The 25418-nt window shown below is 46.3% G+C and overlaps 1 protein-coding gene across 1 annotated transcript in view; it reads right to left on the reverse strand.

Moving 5' to 3' along the window:
• Positions 1-25418, reverse strand: part of LOC115094692 (interferon-induced very large GTPase 1-like) — a 57301-nt gene that overhangs the window by 14172 nt on the left and 17711 nt on the right. Inside the window, exons 2-3 of the mRNA XM_029607943.1 lie at positions 20332-20550; positions 9855-9982 (exon numbers count right to left, since the gene is read on the reverse strand). Of these exons, the coding sequence (XP_029463803.1) occupies positions 9855-9982; positions 20332-20549 (346 nt within the window). The 5' untranslated portion in view covers position 20550. The remainder of the gene's footprint in view (positions 1-9854; positions 9983-20331; positions 20551-25418) is intronic.

A 25418-nucleotide genomic window follows, 5' to 3' on the forward strand; every position in this document is an offset into this window, starting at 1 on the left:
AATAATTTTTGTCAATGTACTATTCTTAATATTAGTACTGTTTGCTGCCCATAGGACTCCTGTACCAGTATTACGTGGGAATGGAGTAAATCAGTACCGGTTTACCGGGATAACGGGTGATATTGATATTAGGCCATCCCTGAATTCAGGGACAATGGATTCAAAGAGTTAAATCAACAAACAAGAAATAAAACAATGTACAATTAAAATAAAAATTAAAATGTTACAATGGTGCATAAAATAAAAAATATTAAATTAAAACAGTTGATAAACACAAGAGTTAGATGATAAAAGTAAACTTAACCATAGGCTAAATTAAATGAAAGGGTCTTAATGTCTTTTCTGAATTTAGTAAGCAAATCACATAAGATAGAGCCTGGCATGGAAATTTTATGTGCCTCACTGAGCATGTAACCAATTAAGGTAACAAACAAAATATGTGCAGGCTCTCTGAAAATATCAATCACACATTAAAATTATCAGAGGAATAATAAGCAAGTTATGTAACACTTTCTATCTGTTTATTAGCAATACATATTTAACAAATCTGTATTCTATTCTAAAGACACTATCAGCAAAAAACTAAATGAATTCTTTGCTTCCGTGTTTACTAATGAGGATGATGGGGAGATAACAGTTCCGAAGATGATTTTCAGGGGTGATGAGTCAGACGAACAGAACGAAATCACTGTGAACCTGGCAGATGTAGTAGGCCAGATTGACAAACTAAAGAGTAGCAAATTACCTGGACCGGATGGTATGCATCCTAGGGTACTGAAGGAACTCTAAAATGAAATTTCTGATCTATTAGTTAAAATTTGCAACCTAGCATTAATATCATTCATTGTACCTGAAGATTGGAGGGTGGCCAATATAACCCCAATATTTAAAAAAGGCTCCAGGGGCGATCTGGGTACTATAGACCAGTGAGCCTGACTTCAGTGCTGGGAAAAATAGTGGAAACAATTCTCAAGATCAAAATCTTAGACTATATAGAAAGACATGGTTTAATGGAACACAGTCAACATGGATTTACCCAAGGGAAGTCTTGCCTAACAAATCTGCTTCATTTTTTTGAAGGGGTTAATAAACATGTGGATACAGGTGAACCGGTAAATGTAGTGTATTTGGATTTTCAGAAGGCGTTTGACAAAGTCCCTTATGAGAGGCCTCTAAGAAAACTAAAAAGTCATGGGATAGGAGGTGATGTCCTTTTGTGGATTACAAACTGGTTAAAAGACAGGAAACAGAGAGTAGGATTAAATGGTCAATTTTCTCAGTGGAAAAGGGTAAACAGTGGAGTGCCTCAGGGATCTGTACTTGGACCGGTGCTTTTCAATATATATATATATATATATATATATTTATATATATAAATGATCTGGAAAGGAATATGATGAGTGAGGTTATGAAATTTGCGGATGATACAAAATTATTCAGAGTAGTTAAATCACAAGCGGATTGTGATACGTTACAGGAGGACCTTGCAAGACTGGAAGATTGGGCATTCAAATGGCAGATGAAATTTAATGTGGACAAGTGCAAGGTGTTGCATATAGGGAAAAATAACCCTTGCTGTAGTTACATGACGTTAGGTTCCATATTAGGAGCTACCACCCAGGAAAAAGATCTAGGCATTATAGTGGATAATACTTTAAAATCGTTGGCTCAGTGTGCTGCAGCAGTCAAAAAAGGAAACAGAATGTTAGGAATTATTAGGAAAGGAATGGTTAATAAAACGGAAAATGTCATCATGCCTCTTTATCGCTCCATGGTGAGACAGCACCTTGAATACTGTGTACAATTCTGGTCGCCGCATCTCAAAAAAGATATAGTTGCGATGGAGAAGGTACAGAGAAGGGCAACCAAAATGATAAAGGGAATGGAACAGCTCCCCTATGAGGAAAGGCTGAAGAGGTTAGGGCTGTTCAGCTTGGAGAACAGATGGCTGAGGGGAGAAATGATAGAGGTGTTTAAGATCATGAGAGATCGTGAATGAGTAAATGTGAATCGGTTATTTATACTTTCGAATAATAGAAGGATTAGGGGGCATTCTATGAAGTTAGCAAGTAGCACTTTATTTTTTTGTTAATTTTGTTAATTTTCTATTTATTCATTTTTACAATAATTTCAAGAAACCTCTTGAATTGAAATATACACACTTTGCAGCTTAAACAATCAAACAACAAAAAAATAAGAAAATTACAATAAGGGCAAGTCAAAGTCACCCTAAAAGAAAAAGATCAGCTACAGAGCATCTTGTCAAGCCCTTATTCAAAATCCAAAGATGTTCACAATCTCAGGAAATATTGCACATTAAGGGGCGGATTTTAAGAGCCCTGCTCGCCTAAATCCGCCCAAATCCAGGCGGATTTAGGCCTGCAGGGCCCTGCGCGCCGGTGAGCCTATTTTACATAGGCCTACCGGCGCGCGCAGAGCCCCGGGACTCGCGTAAGTCCCGGGGTTTTCGGAGGGGGCGTGTCGGGGGCGGGCCCGAACCACGCGGCGTTTAGGGGGCGTGTCGGCAGCGTTTTGGGGGCTGGTACGGGGGCGTGGCTACGGCCCGGGGGCATGGCCGCGCCCTCCGTACCCGCCCCCAGGTCGCGTCCCGGCGCGCAGGAGGCCCGCTGGCGCGCGGGGATTTACGCCTCCGGGAGGCGTAAATCCCCCGACAAAGGTAAGGGGGGGGCTTAGACAGGGCCGGGTGGGTGGGTTAGGTAGGGGAAGGGAGGGGAAGGTGAGGGGAGGGGAGGGCAAAAGGAAGTTCCCTCCGAGGCCACTCCAATTTCGGAGTGGCCTCGGAGGGAACGGGGGTAGGCTGCGCAGCTTGGCGCGCGCCGGCTATACAAAATCAATAGCCTTGCGTGCGCCGATCCAGGTTTTAGCAGATACGCGCGGCTCCGCTATTTGAAAATCTACCCCTAAGGAAATTAAGATAGTGGAGAAGCAGTAACAAACTTTGATAGACCCGTTACACATATTGGAAGCTCACAGTCAATTTGCACATGCAGGAGGCAAACCTTTACCCTTCTTACTAGTTATAAAGGAAATTAATTGAGAGGGTTGAAAAAAAATATAGGAATTACCCTGAAATTTGATCAGGCATTTACAAGGAAATTTCAATAAGAATAACCCTCCCAATTCCAAAATTTGGGATTTCAGAAGAAGAAATTGTTGTCATCTTCTCTGCGTTGCTCTCGCCAGGTCGTGGAAAATCTGGAGTTTGGAGCCCAGGAAAGATTCTGTACGGTGGGAGAAGTATTTTTTAAAAATCCACTCCCTATCAGATTCCATCAAAAATACCACAATTAAAGTGGATGGTACAGCGATGTTCTCATCAGACTGTTCCAGGATTGCAGATATATCCAAATTAGGAATTTCTCTAGGTTGCAAAATCTGGAAATTATCAGTCAGTACCAGATTTTTTCATCGGCGGGGTAAAATATACTTTTTTTTTTTTTTAAATTCTTTATTTCTAAATTTTCAATCAATACAATAAATCTAATACTGCATATGCAATATAATAGTATAATCAGCAATTACCATAACATTACATTTTCATATCCATAATTTTATCTTCAACTATTAATATATCAATCAAATTGGAGGAGTAGATAGTTTCATAGATACTGGGAGAAGAAGAAAACAAAAGAAAAACGTTTCACATTGCAGAATCTTAGCACACCATTTATACCTATTTTCTATATTACACTGGGGTAGATACAGACATTCTCATGGGTTCTAAGAAATTGTTTAACTGGTCTGGAGTGAAAAATATATACATATTTTCCAGTTTCTTTATTATGCATTTGCACGGGAAACGCAGTACAAATGTAAAGCCCATGGAAAGAACTTCCTGGCGGTGGACTAGAAAGGCTTTCCGGCGTTGTTGAGTCGAAATTGCCAGATCTGGAAAAATTTTTAATTGTTTTCCAAAATAATTTGTAGGATATTTATTAAAGTATTTTTTCATGGTTGAGTTTATATCTGAAATATTTTGAAAATTTACCAATAAAGTTCCCCAGTCAATTACATTGGCTGAGGAATCTTCTAAGAATTCTGTTAAATTACCCTGAAACATTTCTGATCTCTCATTTTCTTTTTTTGATCTGGGAAGAAAATAATTATTGATAATGGGGAAATAATCATGAGAGAATCCAAGAATGTCAACCAAGAATTTTTTTAGAGTAGTTAGGGGTTCCTCCCCAACTACTCTAGGAAAATTTAAAATTCTTAAATTTAATCTAAAGACAGGGAGGGTTTAGCCAGGAGGATTGAATTATTGGGTAAAATATACTTTTGAAACTATAGGAAGAGTTTCTTCTGTTACTTTCAAAACTTCCATCATGTATCTACGCTAAAGTTCTTTAGGAGTCAAATAAGAAACCTTAGGGAAATTTATGCATCTTAAATTTCTTGCCCTCGCCTGATTTTCCATATTTTCAATTTTTTGTTGGATAACTTGGTTTTCTTTAATAATATTACATTGTATGTCCTTAAAACTTTCCAGTTTTACCTCCAAAGAATGTAACTTCTGAGAGTTTTCTGCCGTTTCCTTTTCAACAGTGATCATTCTTACTTCCAATTTTCCCACTTTATTATCTGTTGACTTTATTTGATGCGATATATTATTATTGTCTCTTATTGCTTCCCATATTGACTCAAGAGTAAAGGTAACAGGTCTTACCAGCTCAGATTGTCCCAGTTCCTTCCGAGTCTGCAGGAATTTGTTCTACCATGTCTCCTGCTTGCAGTTGCTGTGCAGCTTCGTGTGGAACAGCTTCCACTTCCCGGTCCAGTTGGTGTTGCGCTGAAACTCTTCCCCCCGACAACTCATGCTCCGAGGGAGTCTCACAGGAGGCACTCATCTCCAGGGCCTCCGGTTCCTCCTGAGTTTCGGCGGTTTGTCTCTGCACTGGATTCTCGGGTGGGTGTCTATCTTCCAGGGATGACAGAGTTAATTGCTCAAGAACGGCTTCAGACTCTTCCTCCCTCTGAAGTTCGTTCAGCGAGCCTAACGCCGGGCACTCTGCTCCCCGGCGCAGATGAGCGTCCATTGGCCCAACGACCGTAGGAGTCAAGGAGGGCATCGGAGCTGACCGCTCCCTTACTCTCTTTTTTCGGCCAATATGCGGCATCAGGAAAAAGTTTGAGGTAAGCTGGAGACAGACGCTCATATGCGTCTTATCTCGACACCATCTTGGATCTCCAGCAAGTAGCACATTTAAGACTAATCGAAGACAATTCTTTTTCACTCAACGCACAATAAAACTCAGGAATTTGTTGTCAGAGGATGTGGTTAGTTCAGTTAGTGTAGCTGGGTTCAAAAAAGGTTTGGATAAGTTCTTGGAAGAGAAGACCATTAATGGCTATTAATCAAGTTTACTTAGGGAGTAGCCACTGATATTAATTGCATCAGTAGCATGGGATCATCTTAGTTTTTGGGTAATTGCCAGGTTCTTGTGGCCTGGTTTGGCCTCTGTTGGAAACAGGATACTGGCCTTAATGGACCCTTGGTCTGACCCAGCATGGCAATTTCTTATGTTCTTATGTAACATTTTTTTTTATCAAATTGACATTACTTTACCCCATACAATGTCAAATTTTCAACCCCATAAATATCACCACACAATGCAACATACATGCATTACCCACCATTCATACTATATTCCGTGCATACTCATTCAGACTTCATACTCATTCATGTATATAAAATCCACATCACAAAGGGACAATAATTCCCTAAAACATTTGCTAAAATAACATTCTGTTATTTTACTAAAGTCACTACTACCAATTAACTACCCAAAATTAGTAAGTTCAAAATCTTTTAACAGATAATCGGATGATATTAAATCAAGAAGTCTTTTAAGGCTCGTGAGTTAGTGGACCCTTGGCCCGAGATGAGAGATGGTACCGTCTATGGGGAGGAGCCCCACTGGGCTCACCGTCAGGAGGCGAGGTCAACAGCAATGGATGACAGTCCAGAGAGTACGGAGAGAAGGATGTGGATACAATTGCCAGAATAGGTCCCCCTAGTGGTGAGGAGCTGGGCAGAGCCCGAGGAGCGGGGAAGCCCAGGGATCTCTGGCAGTGAGAGAGGACACTACCCCGAGGATCAGGGGAGTGCGGTACAGTCTCTGAGGTGCTGCAGGACGCTACCCCGAGGAGCAGGGAGCAGGGCGTAGTCACTGGGATATACAAGGTGTTACCCTGAGGAGTGGAGAAGCATGCCATAGACACAAGATACACAACGCGCTGCTCTGAGAAGCGAGGATGCGACACAGTCACAAACGAAGGCAATGGCCCGCGGAGCAGGGTACACCTACATTGGTCTCCACGAAGCAGAGTAGAGCGGTAATGGCCCGCAGAGCGGGGTACACCCAATATTTATTTTATTTTATTTAACAGATTTTCTATACTGACATTAAAATACACATCATATCGGTTTACATTATAACAGCAGGTAGAAAATACATAGAACGGGGAAGTGGGCGTGGATAAATAGCAAAAACAAGAGAAAGGAGGGCTCTAACTGGGAGCACGAGGTAATAGTTAAAAAATGAGGGGGGGGAGGGGGGGTGTATTGAGGGAGCTATATACATAGGGTGGGGTGGAGGGGTGTAGAAGGGAAACTATTTACAGAGGGGGGGGGGCAATTAATTACAGGGGACGCAGGGTGAGGGAAGATTGGAGCAAGGTTAATCCGGAAAGGCTTGGTGGAAAAGCCAGGTTTTTAGCATTTTAAAAACCAATAGTCTTCGCGAGGAAGGTGGTTCCGGGAGCAACCCCGAGGAGCGGGGAATCTGGTGAGCAGACTGACTGAAGGTGCTTGAGCAAAGAAAGGCCGGAGCCTTAGGAGTCCACGTCCAGAGGCTCACTGTCGAACTGAAAGGAGAGCTGGCAGCAATTGGAGGGAGTAGCAAGCAACGCAGAACTCTGGACACAAAGGAGTCTATAACGTACTCATCCATAGCAATGGTCAGGGCACGGAGAAGGCAGATGCCTTTGCCATTGGCAGTACCGTCACCAGCCGTGCAACTCAAAGCCCAACAGTTACACCATCTCTGGGGCTCTACTCAGGGAAAAACTTAAACGCACGGCTGTTATTGCGAAGAAGTACGCGGACTGTCTGCGACGTCCGGCTCCCACATTCTTCCCCAGGGACAAGGTATGGCTAAGTACCAAACATCTTCACGTGCGGCTTCCTTCTATGCGCTTAGCTCCGAAGTACAAGAATTGCAGTACAGATTTCTCTGGCTTAGTTACATCACCCCAAATAGGGCCTATCAAATGAGAATAGCAACCTCTGCCCAGTGTGGTAGATGTGGAGCTCCCGACAGTATTTTTTTTCACTGCTTTTGGGACTGCCCGAACATCTCCTGTTTTTGGAAACAGGTGGGTAAAGCGTGTTCTTTTTTTATGGGACGGAAACTCCCACCGGATCCCAATTTATGGTTATTTGGTTTGGGATCATGTTTATCAGAAACCATATCTGACCCTGAGCGACTTTTGATATGTAGAGCGGGCCTATTGGGGAAACAAATAATATTAACTACTTGGCTAGAGGCTTGTGCCCCAAGTTATGACAGCTGGTTCCAGAAAATGGTTCGCCTATGCTCTATGGAGCATGCCCTACTTACAGAGGCGATGCCAAAGAGGTCTGTACATATTAAACAAATTTGGACTGGCTTTACCAGATTTTTGACTCCACGACCTGGGCAGCCCTGGGATCCATGGACTGACGACCCGACGACTTAAATCGAAGGTGACCCCAGGTCGGGGGGGAAACAAAAAAAAACAGAAGACGACGAAATAAGGCTACCCACATATGGACATGAGCGCCCACCTAGCCTCTTCATTTTGGACTTTTTCACAACTATACTATCCACCACCACTCGGATTAGGGGGTGGGGGGGGGGAACGAACGAGCGAAAGAAAGTCATTCATTCCTTCATTCCTGGTTCCTAAGGGGCCTTTACTCTGTTGTTTACAGATGTTGTTTGTACCTGTTTGTATAATAATGAAAATCTGAATAAAGATAGTTTCAAAAAAAAAAAAAAAAAAATTGCTGGGGCCATCATGTGGCTTGGCTTCCATCTTGTGGTGTTCAGGCCTGCAAAGTTTGGTTCTGTTGCACACTTCTTTTTAGGGTGACTGGCTTATCTGTACAGGATCCACATGATAGATGTATACTGTGCCTGGGGGCATTGCATGATGTCCAGGGGTGTTGCAAATATGTGATCATGACCCTGAAAGGATGACAGTCTCATCTGGAACTCTGGAGAAGCACTTCGTGCACCAGAAATACAAGCCACTGGCATTGGCATCGGAGGCATCGACATTGAGGGACCTCGGACCTACGTTGGGGGGAGGGGGGCAGACAGTTTCTTTGATGCCAAGTGTCAATAGGAACCCCAAGGACAGGTCACCGTCTGAATCTTCCTGTTCAAAGAAGGTGATGGGTAACCGAAGAAGCATAGGCATTAGTCTCCATAAGTGCATGATGTTCAGAATGAGGATGGTTCAGCAGCTACCGAGAAACTCCCTAAGTGGTCCCATGGAGAGGAGAGCTCATCCTCAAAAAAGGCATAGGATCCACGCCAGTCTCCAAAGGAACAGGCTCTTACCACAGATACACCTCTCTGTTCCGAGGAAGATGCGGCCACCTCTCTTACCTTGCAGTTCTTATTGGCATTGGTTATTTTCGAGGAAGAGTTGGACAGAAAGATCCAGCAGGCCTTGAGAAGGACCTGCAAGGTCTTGGTGCCTTGGTATTGAGGGACTGGGTCTGGCACTGCCTGTCTTTGAGCTGCTGCTTGAGTCCCTTCAGCTGCCTGGTGGTCTTATACTGGCACTGGTGTTGGGGCCAATGCCAATGCCATTTCCCAGAGGGGAATCTGGGTTGATGCCCACCACACTGCTGGTGATATCTAGCCCATTGGGTGTGGTGGGATCTCTCCAGGGTACTGGAGCTCCCCTGGATCCAGACCAAACAGCCAAGTGCATTCCTCTCTGAGGCCTTGGCTGAGGATTAGGCACTGAGGGAGTCTTCACCAGTCAACCAGTCAGTGGCTGACTGAGTTGTCATGAAGGTATTGCTACAGAACCAGCAATGCCTCCGAAGAGGAGAAATTGATGGATCTCCCCTCTGCCATCTCTGCTGCTCCAGAGTTCCCTTTTGAGAATATCTTCTTCACTGGTTTTATCCATATAATAGCATCTGCCATTTCATTTACTTTGCAGACAGATGAAACCAGATGCTGGACATCGTCCAGTTCGTGGAGCCTCCTAAGGGGGGGGGGGGGGGTGTTCCTGGCAGTCCCAGTCCCTGAAATCCTTCAGGAAGTAATGAGGATATGGGAGAACTCCCTTCTTTGTGACTCCTGATAATAGGAAGGCAGATGTGGCTTATCTTGTCCATAAGGCTCCCGGATTCAAATGAAGGCAACTACTGTACTAATCTGTGGTGGTCAAATCCACCTTTTAAAAGGGCCAAGAGACAAATAACTCACTCATCAGTGCCCCTGGGGAAGGGGTCTCAGACTCTGCTGGGAGAAAAGTGTTTCAGGGAGCTATGCTAAATGCCCACATAGCCTCCTACCAGCTCTTTATGGGCAAGTATATGAAGGATCTGCTGAAGCAGATGCAGAGGTGACTGAGCAGCTTCCTCAGAATAAAGATACCCTCTAGTTACTGGTGCACAAGGGACTGGAATGCAGAAAACACATGGCCCACCTGATGTTTTGAAATGGCATTGAGAGTTTCTGCTGAGGAGATTGGTACCTGTAGACTTATCTGGCTGTGGGCCTCAGATCCTTGGTCAGAGGTCTAGGAAAGACTCGCAGATATACCATGTACTGGAGAGAATCTCTTTGGAGATGAGGTAAAAGCAGCAGTAGCACACATCTGTGAATACTGTGTAATGCTGCAGCAGCTCTCCATTGCCACCCTAGACCTGCCCTCCTCATCCAGGAGGTAGCTGAGGACAGAACAGAGGAGAAACATTTTCTAACCAAGGAATCACTATCCATTACCCCCTTGGTCACAATAGACTCCGTGTGCCTGTTCAAGCTAATAGGGGGCCCCTAAGCCACAGCCAGAACCCTAGTCAACTCCTGGGACTTGGTTTCAACTGGATCATGGCGAGAATAGCCTGAATCCTTATAACCATGCTAGAATACCTTCCATTCAGAGGCAGGCTAAGGTTTTATGTAAACCATTGGCCCAATGTAACTTTGGATCTATGGTTTTTGGCATCATAAGAAGAGCATACAAATTCAATCTGTTGAGACTTCTGCCAGATCAGCCCCCGGACCCAAACTGGTGTCATTTGCCACATACAGAACTGCTTCACAAGGAGCCAACTTGTTATGAACGTCGTTGTGTAGGCTACAGGCCCTCAACCTGCCCATGCCCCGATAGAAACTGTTGAGGTACTTAATATAGTATCAAATGATTTATAGACTAATCGAGAAGACTGCGTATGCACTCTTCAGCAACTCTAAGCGGCTGTGGATAATAATTTCCGCCTTCAGTAGGTTGAAGGAAGGGATTCAAATTTTGTATACAATCGTGCAAGTACTGCTCCAGGTAGAATTGGTGAGAAGAAATCGGTGCACTTAGCATGGAGCTCTAAAAAACTTTCTTCCTGAAATTATCAAGCAACCTAGGCTCCTTCCCTAGTAGTGTATTGGAGGCAAGTTCGCCTTGATGTGGCCCCGTTTTGCTGCAAATGTGCCTCAGGGGGTGGGACCTTGGTGGGACTCCCGGGAATGGCGCGAAGGTGCAGGTGGCTGGGACAGCTCCGGAGGCTCCAGGGGAATAGGAGGAGCTGGCGTCCATTTTGGCAGCACATGCTGAAGTGCAGGCTGCCATTTCTGAGCCCTGGGATTCTCCCCCCACACTTTTGCCTGTGGGAAAGAACTCTGCTGATGACAGGGGACGGGGAGGGATTCGTGAAAAAGATGATCAGGAATCTTCCTCCTTGGACCTGGAGGCTTTTTTCACAGGGTTTGTGCTTCTCCTTCATAAGGCTTATTTAGCCAGGAAGGAGCTAGAGGCAAAGAGACCCTTGCCTCGGAAGTCCCGGACGGCAACAAAGGTGTTGGATTCGTGGACCCTTGAGCTGGCTGAGAGAGATGTACGCACCGTGGGAAGATCCACAGCAGAGGTTGGAGCTGGGAGGCAGTGCAACGCAGGAGACCAGAGGCATCTTCACCACTGAAAGCCCGAGGTCCCCCCAGGAGGAACCCGTGAGGACCCGAGCCGCTTGGACTTACGTACGGGCTTCTGCGGGCAAGTAACAGCAGCAGCGTTCTGGAGTCTTGAAGAGAGAAGAAGCTGGAACCAGGAGGCCGACAGGAGCTTCACCACTGGAAGCCCGCGGTTCCCCCGGGAGGAGACCAAGAGGACCCGAGCCACTTGGACTTAGGCGAGGCCTCGTGGAAGGAGCGGAGTAGGAAGCCAGGAGTCAAGATAGGATCAGGGCCAGTGGACAAACCGAGGTCAGAAGTCGAAGTCAGAAGCAGAAGACCGTAGGCAAGATCAGAAGCCGAAGCCAGAAGCAGGTACAGCAACTAGACAACACTGAACAGTGAGAACCTCGTTGCAAGGCAAGGAGACGCCTGTCAAGCTAGCTTAGGTACTGGCAGCGTCTGATGTCACATCTAGAGGTGGAGCCGGGTTTTCCTGCACTGGTCCCTTTAAATGGTAGAGCCCTGCGCGCGCCTAGGGGCGGGGCCTATCCAGACGTCGGCAGCATCTCCCTCGTCGGGAGGACGCCGCGAAGAAGCCAGCTGGCCAGACTTAGGCCTTAACGCCGCCGCCGCGAGACGCCCCGGAGCAGGTGGGGGACCAGCCTACGGAGCTCCGCGGGTCGGGTGCACAACAGTATCCCCCCCTTCTATGCCCCCTTCCTGGGGGCTTTGGCTTCGTAGGGTAATCCAAATGGAACTGACGAAGAAAACAGGAGATGTTCGGGCAGTCCCAAAAGCAGTGAAAAAAAATACTGTCGGGAGCTCCACATCTACCACACTGGGCAGAGGTTGCTATTCTCATTTGATAGGCCCTATTTGGGGTGATGTAACTAAGCCAGAGAAATCTGTACTGCAATTCTTGTAAATATACATTTTCAGACAGCAAAGGTATAATCATGAAAACAATTTTCAAATTCAGCATATGTCAACGAGAACAAGGCCCACTCTTTCCAGTTTTCATAGGGTAGAGTAAGTATATCAGTAACTGAATATGCCAGCAATTCTTTGTAAAGCAGGGAGACTTTATTTTTGTTGTTTCTTCCTATCCGCACTAAATCCCCCAATTTTTGTACCGCTGCCGTGTCTACCGACCCGTGCTCTGCTGTATGGAGAAAGTGATTTATTTGAAGATAAGCAAAATAATCCCTACTGGGCACCAAAAATCGCCTCTGGAGCTCTACAAAGGAAAGGAGAGTGCCCGACTTGTCATCATACAGATCAGATATATAATTAAGTCCCAAATGTTTCCAGCGTTGGAAGACCCCCCCCCCCCTTGGTGGAAAAAGCTCATGCCCCACTATGGTTAAAAACTTAAGTTGTAAGCTTGCTAATCCCCCAAGTTTACATAAAAGGTGCCATGCCCTCCTACAGAGTCGAATTAGGATTTGTGATTTCAAATAGTGAGGAACCATCTGAATGGGTAGTTGTATTAAAGGATTTAAGGTCCGGACTCCGTACCATTCTAACAGATGGGCATGGGGGGTCAAAGTAGACAATCCTGACATCCAATCCCGAACATGGCGCACCCCTCAGGCCAAATTATAGAGTTCCAAGTTTGGGCATCCCAACCACCTTGTTCTCTCGGTCTCATGAGCACTCCCAATGATATTCTGGCTTTCTTTTCCCTCCAGAGAAACGAACGCAGGCCTTGATGTATCCAAATAGGGGCTACCTGAATAAGATATAACCATTTAGGGACAAGTATCATTTTACATAAATGAATACGCCCCATAAGAGTCAGTGGGAGTGATGTCCATCTTTTAAGCGTGTCTAGAGATTTTACGAGTAGGGGCCGAATGTTCGCGGTATAGAAATTGCTCAAATTACAGGGGATATGGATACCCAAGAATTTTAATGTATCCGCCGCCCACCGAAAGGGGAAGCCTCCCCGCCAAGCGTCTTTTAGTGTACCCGTAACATCAAGGGCCTCTGACTTTTCATAATTTATCTTTAATCCGGAGAACAAACTGTAGTGATCTAATATATCCAGGACATATGGAAGAGAGTACTGTGGATGGGTCATGTAAACTAACATATCATCAGCAAAAGCAGCTATTTTAAAAATATGGGTTGGCCCTCCAAACCCCCTCACCCCGCCACTCTCCGCAATCTTCCGCAACAAAGGGTCTAAAGCTATAATGTATAGTAGTGGGGATAAGGGGCACCCCTGTCGTACTCCCCTCTGTATAGAGATGTCCCCTGATTTGCAGTGGTTGGCTAAAACCTTTGAGGAGGGAGCATCGTAAAGTAGTTTCACATAAGATAGGAAATCTCCCCCAACCCCAAACTTCTGTAAAACCATGAAAAGGTACGTCCAAGAAATGCGGTCAAAGGCTTTCACAGAGTCTAGCCCCACCACCAGTGCCGGAATTGTCTGCGTTCAGCAGATGGACATCGCCGTGAGCAGTTTGGTGATAGCCGCATTCGGTTTCCGTCCTCTCACAAACCCGATTGGTGTGGGGAGATTAAAAAAGGGAGAAAAATCTTCAGTCGCTCCGCTAAGGTTTTCGCTAGGATTTTGAAATCACAATTTAACAAGGTAATTGGCCGGTATGAGGATGGATAAGTGTGGTCTTTACCCGGTTTTGGTATAAGTGTTATGTGGGCATCGTTAAAAGAGGCGGGAAACCCCTCCTGTGTAAGCCCCGTTTTAAAGTAATTGTTAAGGGCTCACTAATATAGGTGGACAAGATTTTATAAAACTCGTAGGAGAACCCGTCAGGCCCTGGAGATTTTCCCGTTGGGCCGCTGAGATTACTTGTGAGACTTCATAAGTCAGGAGCGGCCTATTTAAAAATTCCCGCTGGGCCGCTGACAAGGTGGGTAGGCGCAGGTTCTGGAAAAAAAATCATCCGCCTGTGCACTCCCTTCCCCGCCTCCAGTCTATACAAATTTTGATAATATTGCTGGAAAGAAGCACATTATTCCTTTTCCTCTACCGTCTCCTGTCCTGACTGCGTCTTCAAGCGCGTTATAAACGAGCGGGGCTTTTGGTTTCTCACTAGTCTGGCTAGCAAGCGGCCTGGTTTATTTCCAAATTTAAAAAAACGATTTTTGTCCCCCCCATAATAAAGTCGAGCCCTAGTGTCCAAGAGTGTATTCAGACGGCCCATAATACCATAAAACTCCACTCGGGTCTTACTAGTGTTGCAATGTCGCGAAAACTCGTTTCGCTCGCTTCAATTTTGTCTCTAGATCTAAAATGGACTGATTTATTCGTTTACTTCTAGCATGAACGTAGGAGATTATTTCCCCTCTTAGGACAACTTTAGCCGTTTCCCAAAAAGAAGGGAGTATCGGCATGCTGGTGGATTATCTTGTGCAAAGTGTTTCCACTTTTCTTTTAGAAAAGTCTGAAAAATGGGCCTCATCTTTTAAAAATGTTGGGAATCTCCATATTCGCCCTTGAAGGTCTGGACCCGGGGTTCGGATATCGATTGAGATTGGAGCATGATCAGAAATGACAAGGCTCTCTATGTGTGCCTGGGAGATAGAGAAAAAATCCTGTTGGGAGACTAGAATATAATCAATACGGACATCGTCTGATGGGATCTCGAGATATGGGTATAGTCCCTTTCACTGGGATGCAGTGTCCGCCATACATCTATTAAAAACAATTGCCGACACAAATATGCCACACCTTGTTTTGCCCTCCTTGCGACCTGGACGGTGGATCGTTTCTATCCAAAGTAGCCTCATGTACACAGTTGAATCCCCGGCCACATACAATGTACCTTGACCATGGGTTTGCAATAGATTACAAATTTCTACAAAGAATGCATGTCGGTATACATTCGGGGCATAGATATTACAAATGGTAACAGGCTTATTATTCCAAACCCCTATTACAATAACATAACGGCCTTCTGCATCACTGAGGGTCTAGTGACTTGAAATTTGGGCATTTTTATGTAGTAAAATAGCAACCCCCCCTTTTCTATGCACCGCTTCTGCAAAAAAACACTGCCCCACCCAATCTCTCTGCAGCTTTTGGCTTTCTAGCCCTGTAAGGTGCGTCTCTTGAATACACGCTATGTCTGCGTGTAACCGCTTCAGGTGAGCTAGCACCTTATTCCGTTTAACTGGGGTACCAAGCCCATTTATATTCCATGATATTAGCTTAAGCATTATAGTGCCCAAAACAGAATGCTCCCTGTAGCCGCTCCTGAACAACACGGTTAGGAGGGGGCACCCAGCCTTGCCTCCCCCCAGCGAACCTCACTCCCAGAATGTAATCCCTCATCGAAAAAACAGATGCAATGGTCCTGTGTGCGCCCCATTCCCTCTCCATTCCAAAAGCTGTAATCCACCATATGAATATCCAGAATGTTAGGACTGCCACCTTCCCTTGCTTCCTTTTCCCACTCCCTAAGCTCCCCCCCCCCCCCCCCCCCCCCCCCCCCATCCCTTTAACCCCCAATAGAGAAACTAAACCTCCCATACCCTCGGTGGAGGTCTAGAGATCTTTTGGATGTGTCCGGGTACATCCACTCCACAACTGTAAATCAAGAATTATCACTACAATGATGAACTATATACATAGCAACTCGGGAACAACTGCCCATATCCACCCTCTCCAAAGGACAGTGTCTCTTATGCACTCCTAGTCTTCCACAAGGGTAGAGTGGGGTAGACTGGTTGCCTGGTCCTTCCACTTTTTGTTTTTTTTTCCCGTACATGCAAGAAAGTCCGGGCGAGGTGCCGTGTATCTCCCTGTCGCCGTTTTCGCAGTCTCTCTCTTCCCAAGTGCGGTGTGTTTTCCCAAGTTGGTTTTTTTTTGTTTTTTTTTTATGGTCCCCCTTCCCAAGCATCTCACCAACATCTTAACACAGACTGTAAGCCAAAGAGAGGGGGTGAAATGATTAAACTTGTAGCGGTCCATAGTGACTAGTATTCAAGCAGATAAGCGACATCTTAACCACAGGCATCAGAGTTTATCCAAAATGGCGTCGCACCTCGTGCGCTCCCAGCGGACCATGCACTTGGGCCTTTCTGGAGGAGAGACCATGATTGTTCGTCGACCCGAGACCCAGGAACTAGTCCATATCCTGCACGCCTGGAAATTAACTATTAGCGGTTGTAAGAAAAGCTTACCTCACCAAATGTCCCCACCGCTCCGGCAATGAAAGGTGTGATCAACAGTATAAATCACCGGTATCACCATCATCCCAGGGTGCGCCATAATCCGAAACCCCAAAACCGCCTGAACTGGTTATAACAAAACGAAGTGCGGCAGGGTTTTCATAGGCCGCCAAAGTCCCCCGCTGGCCTTATAGCCTGTAGACACTGGTCGCACTTACTACACGGCAACCAGGCTTTATCCAGGCCACGCGCCCTCCCCTGTGGAAAGTAAACTTTCAAAGTCCCACAGATCATCCATTACTTTATAGGTTCCTTATTTGTAAGTCTGACTCTTCAAGTCCTGGAAGGGCCCAGTGCCATCTCATTTTTAAAAGTGTGTGGGTCGTATCAGTTCCTCCTTTGGCCAAGCACACGGCACCATTCCTCGTCCGATCAGTGGTATTGTAGGTAATTATGTCCATTTGTTGTTTTTTTTTCTATTTTCCTTTCTCCTCTCTTTTTCAGTTGTTGTTTTTTTTTTTTTGTTTTTTATGATGCCGGAGCTTCTTTCAGCTTGGTAAGAAATTGTGCGCTGCCGCTGAGGTCTCAAACATATGAACCCGATCACCGTGCCACACTTTCAGCCGGCGGGAAAGAGAAGGGAAACTTCATCCCCTGGTTATGCAAGGACGTACAGATAGGAGAAAATCCTCTGCGGGCCTTCGAAACCGTAGCGGAAAAGTCCTGGAATAGGCAAATTTGTTGATTTTGGTAGGTAAGATCCCGCTTTGTGCGGGAGGCACGCCAGATCTCAGATTTATGTGCCGAATTAAGGATCTTCGCTATGACAAGTCTCGGGCGGGTATTTGTCTCCTTTCGGGTCCCCAAACAGTGGGCTCGCTCCACTACTAACTTGTCTTGTAAATGCGGCAATCCCAGGGCCTCCGGGATCCAACTCTCCAAAAGGCCACAGAGCGATCTCTCCTCTATACTCTCGGGAAAACCCAAGAATCGCAGGTTGTCTCTCCTCGCTCTATTTTCCAACTCGTCAATTTTTTCTTGGAGGAGTTTCAGCTGTTTTTCTGCACTCACCAGCTTTCCTTCTGTTTGTATCGCTCCGTCCTCCACAGTAGAAATCCGGGTTTCTACTTGATCAATTCGGGGAAGCAATTCGTGCAACGTTTCCTTCACTTCTCCTAATTGCTGGGTGATATGGGCCAGCTTGTCATCAAGGGCTTCTCGGACGGCTTCTTTAATATCCATTATAGTAAGCCCTGACGAGCCAGAGTCGGGCCCTCCTTCTCCCGCAACCGCCATTTTGGTTGCAGTCCTCGGCTTTTCCTTTTCTCTCCGTCCCGCCTTAGTCGCCATCGGTGGTGTTAATTTATTCATATAAGTGATGATTGACATAAGCCCTTAAGCTAGATTAATCTTTGAATGCGTGTAGATTAAATATTCGTGAGTATTCTGCGCGGTATGTGGAGTAGGTCCCGGAGCTGGTGAGGAACACGACCTCCCAGCTCACCACATCACGTGATCCCGGCCCCAGCAATTTTAATGTAAATGCCTGTGAGAATTATACTGAGAAGAAGAAGCTATTGTTTTTCATATCATGCAATCTGTCTTCACCTTACCATTTAGCCACTACTAACAGACAAACTTGCTGAGTTTGAGGCCTTGACAAATTTGAATCCAATAATGAGGCTCACTATTGTTTGACAGATTCTTCTGACTCTCCCATCATCTATGTGAGAATATGCTTATACATACCAGCTAAGAAGAAGTCATAATGTATGCCAGTGAACTGTGGTAACATCCAATCAAGATCAACATTTGGATGCTATGCATATCTATATGCATATGTTGGAGTCCTAAGAAAAGCAAAAGTCTTTGGACTTAAAAATTGGGACTGCAGTGCACTGCTTGTTGCCATTCATGCAAAGTTTACATCCATGAAGTATGTGTCCAGACTTTTCATGAAGCTTAAGCCTAAGTTTCAAGACTGGGTTCCATTAACTTTGGAAATCCTGTCTAATCATATTTGTCAATTCATCTTTTCCTAAATTCTTGCAGGCTAAGCCAATCTTCGCTTCTGTCCCCTGCCTGCATAACTTACGAGCTTTCTGTAAGCTCTTGGTCTGCTGCCCTGACACAGCTGGCTGCCCTCTGTGCCAAGACAGGACCCTGATCCTCCAGGATGACTCAACTGCAGCAGAGAGAGTGAGAGATGAGACACTTTTGTGATATCTTCAGGCCCTCATGATCATAAGACCCTGGTTAATTACTACTTTAAGCTGGGCAATAAATTTGCAGTGTTTTTAAGAAATGGAAATTAACTTTGAGCTAGACACAAGGGTTTTCATAACCTTTGTAACAAGAGTATTTTACACTGTTAAACCAGAAACTTAAAAACAATATCTACTGTGTATAAAACCATTATATTTTATGCTGCTACATAAAAATTATTATACACCTCAGGAAAGGTGTAGGCATTCTGCTCTCTTTATATGAACTTGGACCTTATTTTATCTGATTTAAATATCAGATAAACCATGTAAAACTAAAATCCCTTACAATCTGTGATGTATCAGACCCTTGCGTACAGGAGGCACCACTGGAACCCACTAGACATGGATATCGAAAAGAAAGGAAGCAAAATCGAACTCTATGGTGGCAGCAATCGGCGCCCACTGAGCACCAATGGCATACCAACCCGTCTCCAAGACGAAACAAAATTTAAAAAAACAATCAAAAAACCTACTTAGGGAGAGAAGGCAGAAACAATAACATGGGGCCCTGTGACTAACAATCTTGCTTGAAAAAAAGCCAAAAACAAGGACGTGAGAAATCATGGCCAGAGACTCCACAGAAAGAGAGACACTGAAGGGGTCCCCACAATGATGTGGTATGTTGGCATGCACAGGCATTCTCAATGAGGCATAAACAAAATTCCATGCTGGATTCCTACAGATGATCACCCCACTTGTGAGGACTGCCCTTTTATTTATCTTTATTATATTTCCTCATTTTCAGATTACACAGCTTCCAAATCAAATCTGTTCAATCCAGATTACAATCATAGGGGCGGATTTCAGAGCCCTGCTCGCGTAAATCCGCCCAAAACCGGGCGGATTTACGCAAGCAGGGCCCTGCGCGCCGGTAAGCCTATTTTACATAGGCCTACCGGCGCGCGCAGAGCCCCGGGACTCGCGTAAGTCCCGGGGTTTTCGGAGGGGGCGTGTGTGGGGGGGTGTGTGTCGGGGGCGGGCCCGAACCGCGCGGCGTTTTCGGGGCGTGTCGGGAGCGTTCCGGGGGCGGGCCCGGGGGCGTGGCTACGGCCCGGGGCGGCCCGGGGGCGTGGCCGCGCCCCCCGGACCCGCCCCCAGGTCGCCTCCCGGCGCGCAGGAGGCCCGCTGACGCGCGGGGATTTACGCCTCCCAGGGGAGGCGTAAATCCCCCGACAAAGGTAAGGGGGGGGTTTAGACAGGGCCGGGCGGGTGGGTTAGGTAGGGGAAGGGAGGGGAAGGTGAGGGGAGGGCAAAGGAAAGTTCCCTCCAAGGCCGCTCCGATTTCGGAGCGGCCTTGGAGGGAATGGGGGTAGGCTGCGCGGCTCGGCGCGCGCGGCTATACAAAATCCATAGCCTTGCGCGCGCCGATCCAGGTTTTAGCAGATACGCGCGGCTCCGCGCGTATCTACTAAAATCCAGCGTACTTTTTTTGCGCCTGGAGCGCAAACAAAAGTAGGCTATTCGCGCTCCTTTTAAAATCCGCCCCATAGTGTGCATAAAAACATATTACATAAAATATATAAAAGACAAAACAGAATTATACAGACTGACTGAAATATACATGTCTTAGTGAATTTGGTGAAAAATGTATGTCAGTGTGTTCATAAAATTAACCTTTTCCCTTTGCCCTTAACTAGCTCCTTACCTTGATTCTCACAAGTTTTTCCAATGTGATCCATGCCTGGAAATTCATACCCCAGACTTTTCAGGCTGTTCAGAAATGCAGGCAAACAAGTTCTCCCTTCTTAAGCACCACATTTAGCACTGCTCTCACTCTCATTTGTGAGTCTTCCATCTCACTCAGCATTTGGTATTCCTCCTGCATGATGAAGTGCTGGATAACCAGCTCATCTAGGATGGTGTCTGGATCTTCCTGCAAAATTTCTACTAATTCTCTTCGCATTCGACGGATAATCACAGACGATTTCTCAGCCTCCGCCATACTTTAAATCACAAGGAAAGAGAAAAACATGGACTTACTGCTGTGACAAAACTCTTGAAAACAGCCTCCTATTGCTGGGAATCCAGGAAATGTGTTTTCTGTGCAGGGAATGGGGCTCAGTAGTAAAACCCTGGGAAATCTCCCCTTCAGAAGTGACTGTGTGTGGGGCTACCTCTAATTTGCCCTCTAATTTCTTTTCTTACCTGTATTTTTTATTCTGGGATTTTTTTAATTCACTGTTTAATCCTGTTACCTTTGGTATTTTTCTTGCTTGCTAGATTTCTTTTATATTTGCTTTTTTCCTAATATGTATCTATAATTTTTTTTTATTAGTAATCAAACTCCAAAAAAATCCTGAGCATTACACCTCCACCATCAAACAGTATGTAAAATTTTTAAGTGCTTTAAATGTTTAATCCACAGGCTCTTGCCCGCAATGGGCTTCAATCAGCATCATCAACACCAGAACATTCGTTCACGGAATGAGCAGTTTCAACTTACAAGATAAGTAGGAAAAAAAGTTATTGTTAAAAAAAAAGACGTTTTGGAAAATAATATCTTTGGGAATTAATAAGAACAATATTTTTTGTATCATACATGTAGTCCCCCCCCCCCATGTCTTCTATTAGAAGTGGGGCATAAAGAGGCTTCTTTCCCAAGGAGGGGAAGTTATTCATAAAAACAAAATTATCAACCATATTGACAGACATAGTTTTAGCAAAAAGAAGTCTTACCTTACAAACCTGTTGGATTTTTTTTGAAGATGTAAATAAACATGTGAGCCAGCTGATCTAATGTATTTTGAATTTTCAGAATCCCAACTACGGGTTCTGTACTGGGAGTCACCACCCAGAAAAAGGAACTTGAGTCTTTATGGTCAATACATTAAAATCCTCAGCTCAGTGCATGGCAGTGATCAGAAAAGTAATTAGAATGTTAGGAATGGTCCAAAAAGCAATGCAAAACAGCGAGCCGTGGTATTACCACACCTTGAGTACAGTGTACATTTCTGGTTTTGCCATCTCAAAAAAGAAATTGTAAAACAAGAAAAGGTGAAGAGGAGGGCAACAAAAATAATAAAGGTGATATAATAACTCTCCTATGATAAGAGGCTACACAGCTTGCAAATGAGACAGCTCAGAGGGAACATGACAGAAGTTTATAGAATTGTGAGTGAGGCGGAATAAGTAGATAAAGGACAGTTATAGTGCATTCAGAAAGTTTTCAAACCCCTTGCACATTTTGTAACATTACAGCAGAGCTTTCCAAACTGTGTCACCTGCAGTGTGAAGATGTGTCGCACGAATGTAACACATTAAAGCAGTCGGCTCCTCAGAAGCCGCTCCCCTCCAGCGTCATGTGATTGCGATGGCAACTCCAACGTGAACGTAGCATGCAGTGTTGCCAACCTCGCTTATTTCCCGTGAGTTTGGGCTTTTTCTTCTAGCAATTGCTTTTTTTATTCAGTTCACGGGTTCCTTATTATTGGGCGATTTTTGCTGTCAATCGCGTTTGTTTTGGGCTTGGTGGGTGGGACTTGAGCCCAGCTGACCCTGTCATTGGCTGCTGCTGCGCCGATAAGGCCTGGCCACGAGGAGGACGTGGGCAAACAGGTACTGACTGCAAGCAACAGTGTCTGGTGTTTAAAATCATGAGAGGTCTTGAACGAGTAGATGTGACTCAGTTATTTACACTTTCGAATAATAGAAGGACTAGGGGGCATTCCATGAAGTTAGCAAGTAACACATTTAAGACTAATTGGAGAAAATTCTTTTTCACTCAACGCACAATAAAGCTCTGGAATTTGTTGCCAGAGGATGTGGTTAGTGCAGTTAGTGTAGCTGGGTTCAAAAAAGGTTTGGATAAGTTCTTGGAGGAGAAGTCCATTAACTGCTATTAATCAAGTTTACTCAGGGAATAGCCACTAGGGATGTGAATCGTTTTAGGACGATTAAAATTATCGTCCGATAATTTTAATATCGTCTTAAACCGTTATGGAACACAATACAATACAGATTCTAACGATTTATCGTTATAAATCGTTAGAATCGTGAGCCGGCACACTAAAACCCCCTAAAACCCACCCCCGACCCTTTAAATTAAATCCCCCACCCTCCCGAACCCCCCCCCCAAATAACTTAAATAACCTGCGGGTCCAGCGGCAGTCCGGAACGGCAGCGGTCCGGAACGGGCTCCTGCTCTGAATCTTGTCGTCTTCAGCCGGCGCCATTTTCCAAAATGGCGCCGAAAATGGCGGCGGCCATAGACGAAAAAGATTGGACGGCAGGAGGTCCTTCCGGCCCCCCGCTGGACTTTTGGCAAGTCTCCTGGGGGTCAGGAGGCCCCCCACAAGCTGGCCAAAAGTTCCTGGAGGTCCAGCGGGGTCAGGAGCGATTTCCCGCCGCGAATCGTTTTCGTACGGAAAATGGCGCCGGCCATACGCGTATGGCCGGCGCCATTTTCCGTATGGAAAATGGCGCCGGCAGGAGATCGACTGCAGGAGGTCGTTCAGCGAGGGTTCCGGCGCCTCGCTGAACGACCTCCTGCAGTCGATCTCCTGCCGGCGCCATTTTCCGTACGAAAACGATTCGCGGCGGGAAATCGCTCCCTGACCCCCGCTGGACCTCCAGGAACTTTTGGCCAGCTTGTGGGGGGCCTCCTGACCCCCACGAGACTTGCCAAAAGTCCAGCGGGGGTCCGGAAGGACCTCCTGCCGTCCAATCTTTTCGTCTATGGCCGCCGCCATTTTCGGCGCCATTTTGGAAAATGGCGCCGGCTGAAGACGACAAGATTCAGAGCAGGAGCCCGTTCCGGACCGCTGCCGTTCCGGACCGCCGCTGGACCCGCAGGTTATTTAAGTTATTTGGTGGGGGATTTAATTTAAAGGGTCGGGGGTGGGTTTTAGGGGGTTTTAATGTGCCGGTTTTTTCGATTTTTGATATTTTTCGATTTTTTAACGATTTTTAACGATTTTCACGATATTTTACCCCCCCAAACGGCAACAATACGATTCCCTCCCCCCCCAGCCGAAATCGATCGTTAAGACGATCGAGGACACGATTCACATCCCTAATAGCAGTGGCTATTAATTGCATCAGTAGCATGGGATCTTCTTAGTGTTTGGGTAATTGCCAGGTTCTTGTGGCCTGGTTTGGCCTCTGTTGGAAACAGGATGCTGGGCTTGATGGACCCTTGGTCTGACCCAGCATGGCAATTTCTTATGTTCTTATGTGATCATGGAAGGTATTATGTACTATGGCAGGCTTGAACGCTGAAGGCAGTGAAGCACTTAACTGGCAACAATCAAAAAGAAGAGGTACATGAGTTTGGGGGCCAGACATGTGCTGGGGGGGGGGAGATACGAGTGTGTGGGGGACATATGCTTGGGAGGGGAGATATGAGTGTGTGGGGGCTAGACATGCTTGGGGGGGAGATGAGTGTGTGGGGGACAGACATGTGCTTCGGGGGGGGGGGAGAGAGTGATAAGTGTGTGGGGGACAGACATGCTTGGTGGGGGGAGAAAGATGAGTGGTGGGGGACAGTATTGTGCTGGGGGGAGATATGATGTGTGGGGGCCATACATGTGCTTGAGGGGGGGAGAGAGAGATGAATGTGTGGGGCCATACATGTGTTTGGGGGGGAGAGATATGAGTGTGTGGAGACAGCTGTGCTTGGGGGGGAGAGATGAGTGTGTGGAGAACAGACATGTGCTTGGGGAGAGAGATGAGTGTGTGGGGGGCCAGACATGTGCTGGGGGGGGGGGGAACAATGAGTGTGTGGAGGACAGGACATGTGCTTGGGGGGGAAACGATGAGTTGTGGGGCCCAGACATGTGCTTGGGGGGGGAGAGATGATGTGGTGGGCCAGAGACATGTGCTGGGGGGTGGGAAGAGAAGATGTGTGTGGGGGACAGACATGTGCTGAGGGGAGAGAAGTGTGTGTGGGGTGTGCTTGGGGGGGCCAATAGTGCTGGGGGGGGGAACAATGAGTGTGTGTGCCAGACATGTGCTTGGAGAGAGATGAGTGTGTGTGGGACAGATATGTCTTGGGGGAGAGAGATGAGTGTGTGGGGGACGAAGTGCATAGGGGGAGAGAGATGAGTGTGTGGGGGACAGACATGCTTGGAGGGGAGAGAGATGAGTGTGTGGGACAGACGTGCTTGGGGGGGGGGGAGAGATGAGTGTGTGGGGGCCAGACCTGTGCTTGGGGGGGGGGGGGGAAAGAGATGAGTGTGTGGGGGCCAGACCTGTGCTTGGGAGGGGGGGGGAAAGAGATGAGTGTGTGGGGCCAGACCTGTGCTTGGGGAGGGGGGGAAAGAGATGAGTGTGTGGGGGCCAGACATGTGCTTGGGGGGGGGAGAGGATGAGTGTGTGGGGGCCAGTCCTGTGCTTGGGGAGGGGGGAGACAGATGAGTGTGTGGGGGCCAGACATGTGCTTGGGGAGGGGGGGGACAGATGAGTGGTGGGGGCCAGACATGTGCTTGGGGGGGGGGAGAGATGAGTGTGGTGGGGGCCAGGCATGTGCTTGGGGGGGGGGGGGAGAGAGATGAGTGTGTGGAGGCCAGACCTGTGCTTGGGGGGGGGGGGGGGGGGGAGAGATGAGTGTGTGGGGGCCAGACCTGTGCTTGGGGAGGGGGAGAGAGAGATGAGTGTGTTATTCATAAATTATAACAATAACATTAATCTTGGAATATTATATATTTTTAATATAAATGAAAGGCTTTCATGAGATAAATAAAATGTTTCACGACACAACCTATGTACAAATTTAAGGAAACCTACATAAATTGTCGAAATATGTTTCGTTCGTTTAACCTTTAACCTCTGGTTTGCTAGTAGACTGAGTTACTGTGTTGTGAAATTATTTTTG

This window comes from Rhinatrema bivittatum, chromosome 6, assembly GCF_901001135.1.
Source record: "Rhinatrema bivittatum chromosome 6, aRhiBiv1.1, whole genome shotgun sequence".
In the NCBI taxonomy this organism is placed as follows: Eukaryota; Metazoa; Chordata; class Amphibia; order Gymnophiona; family Rhinatrematidae; genus Rhinatrema; species Rhinatrema bivittatum.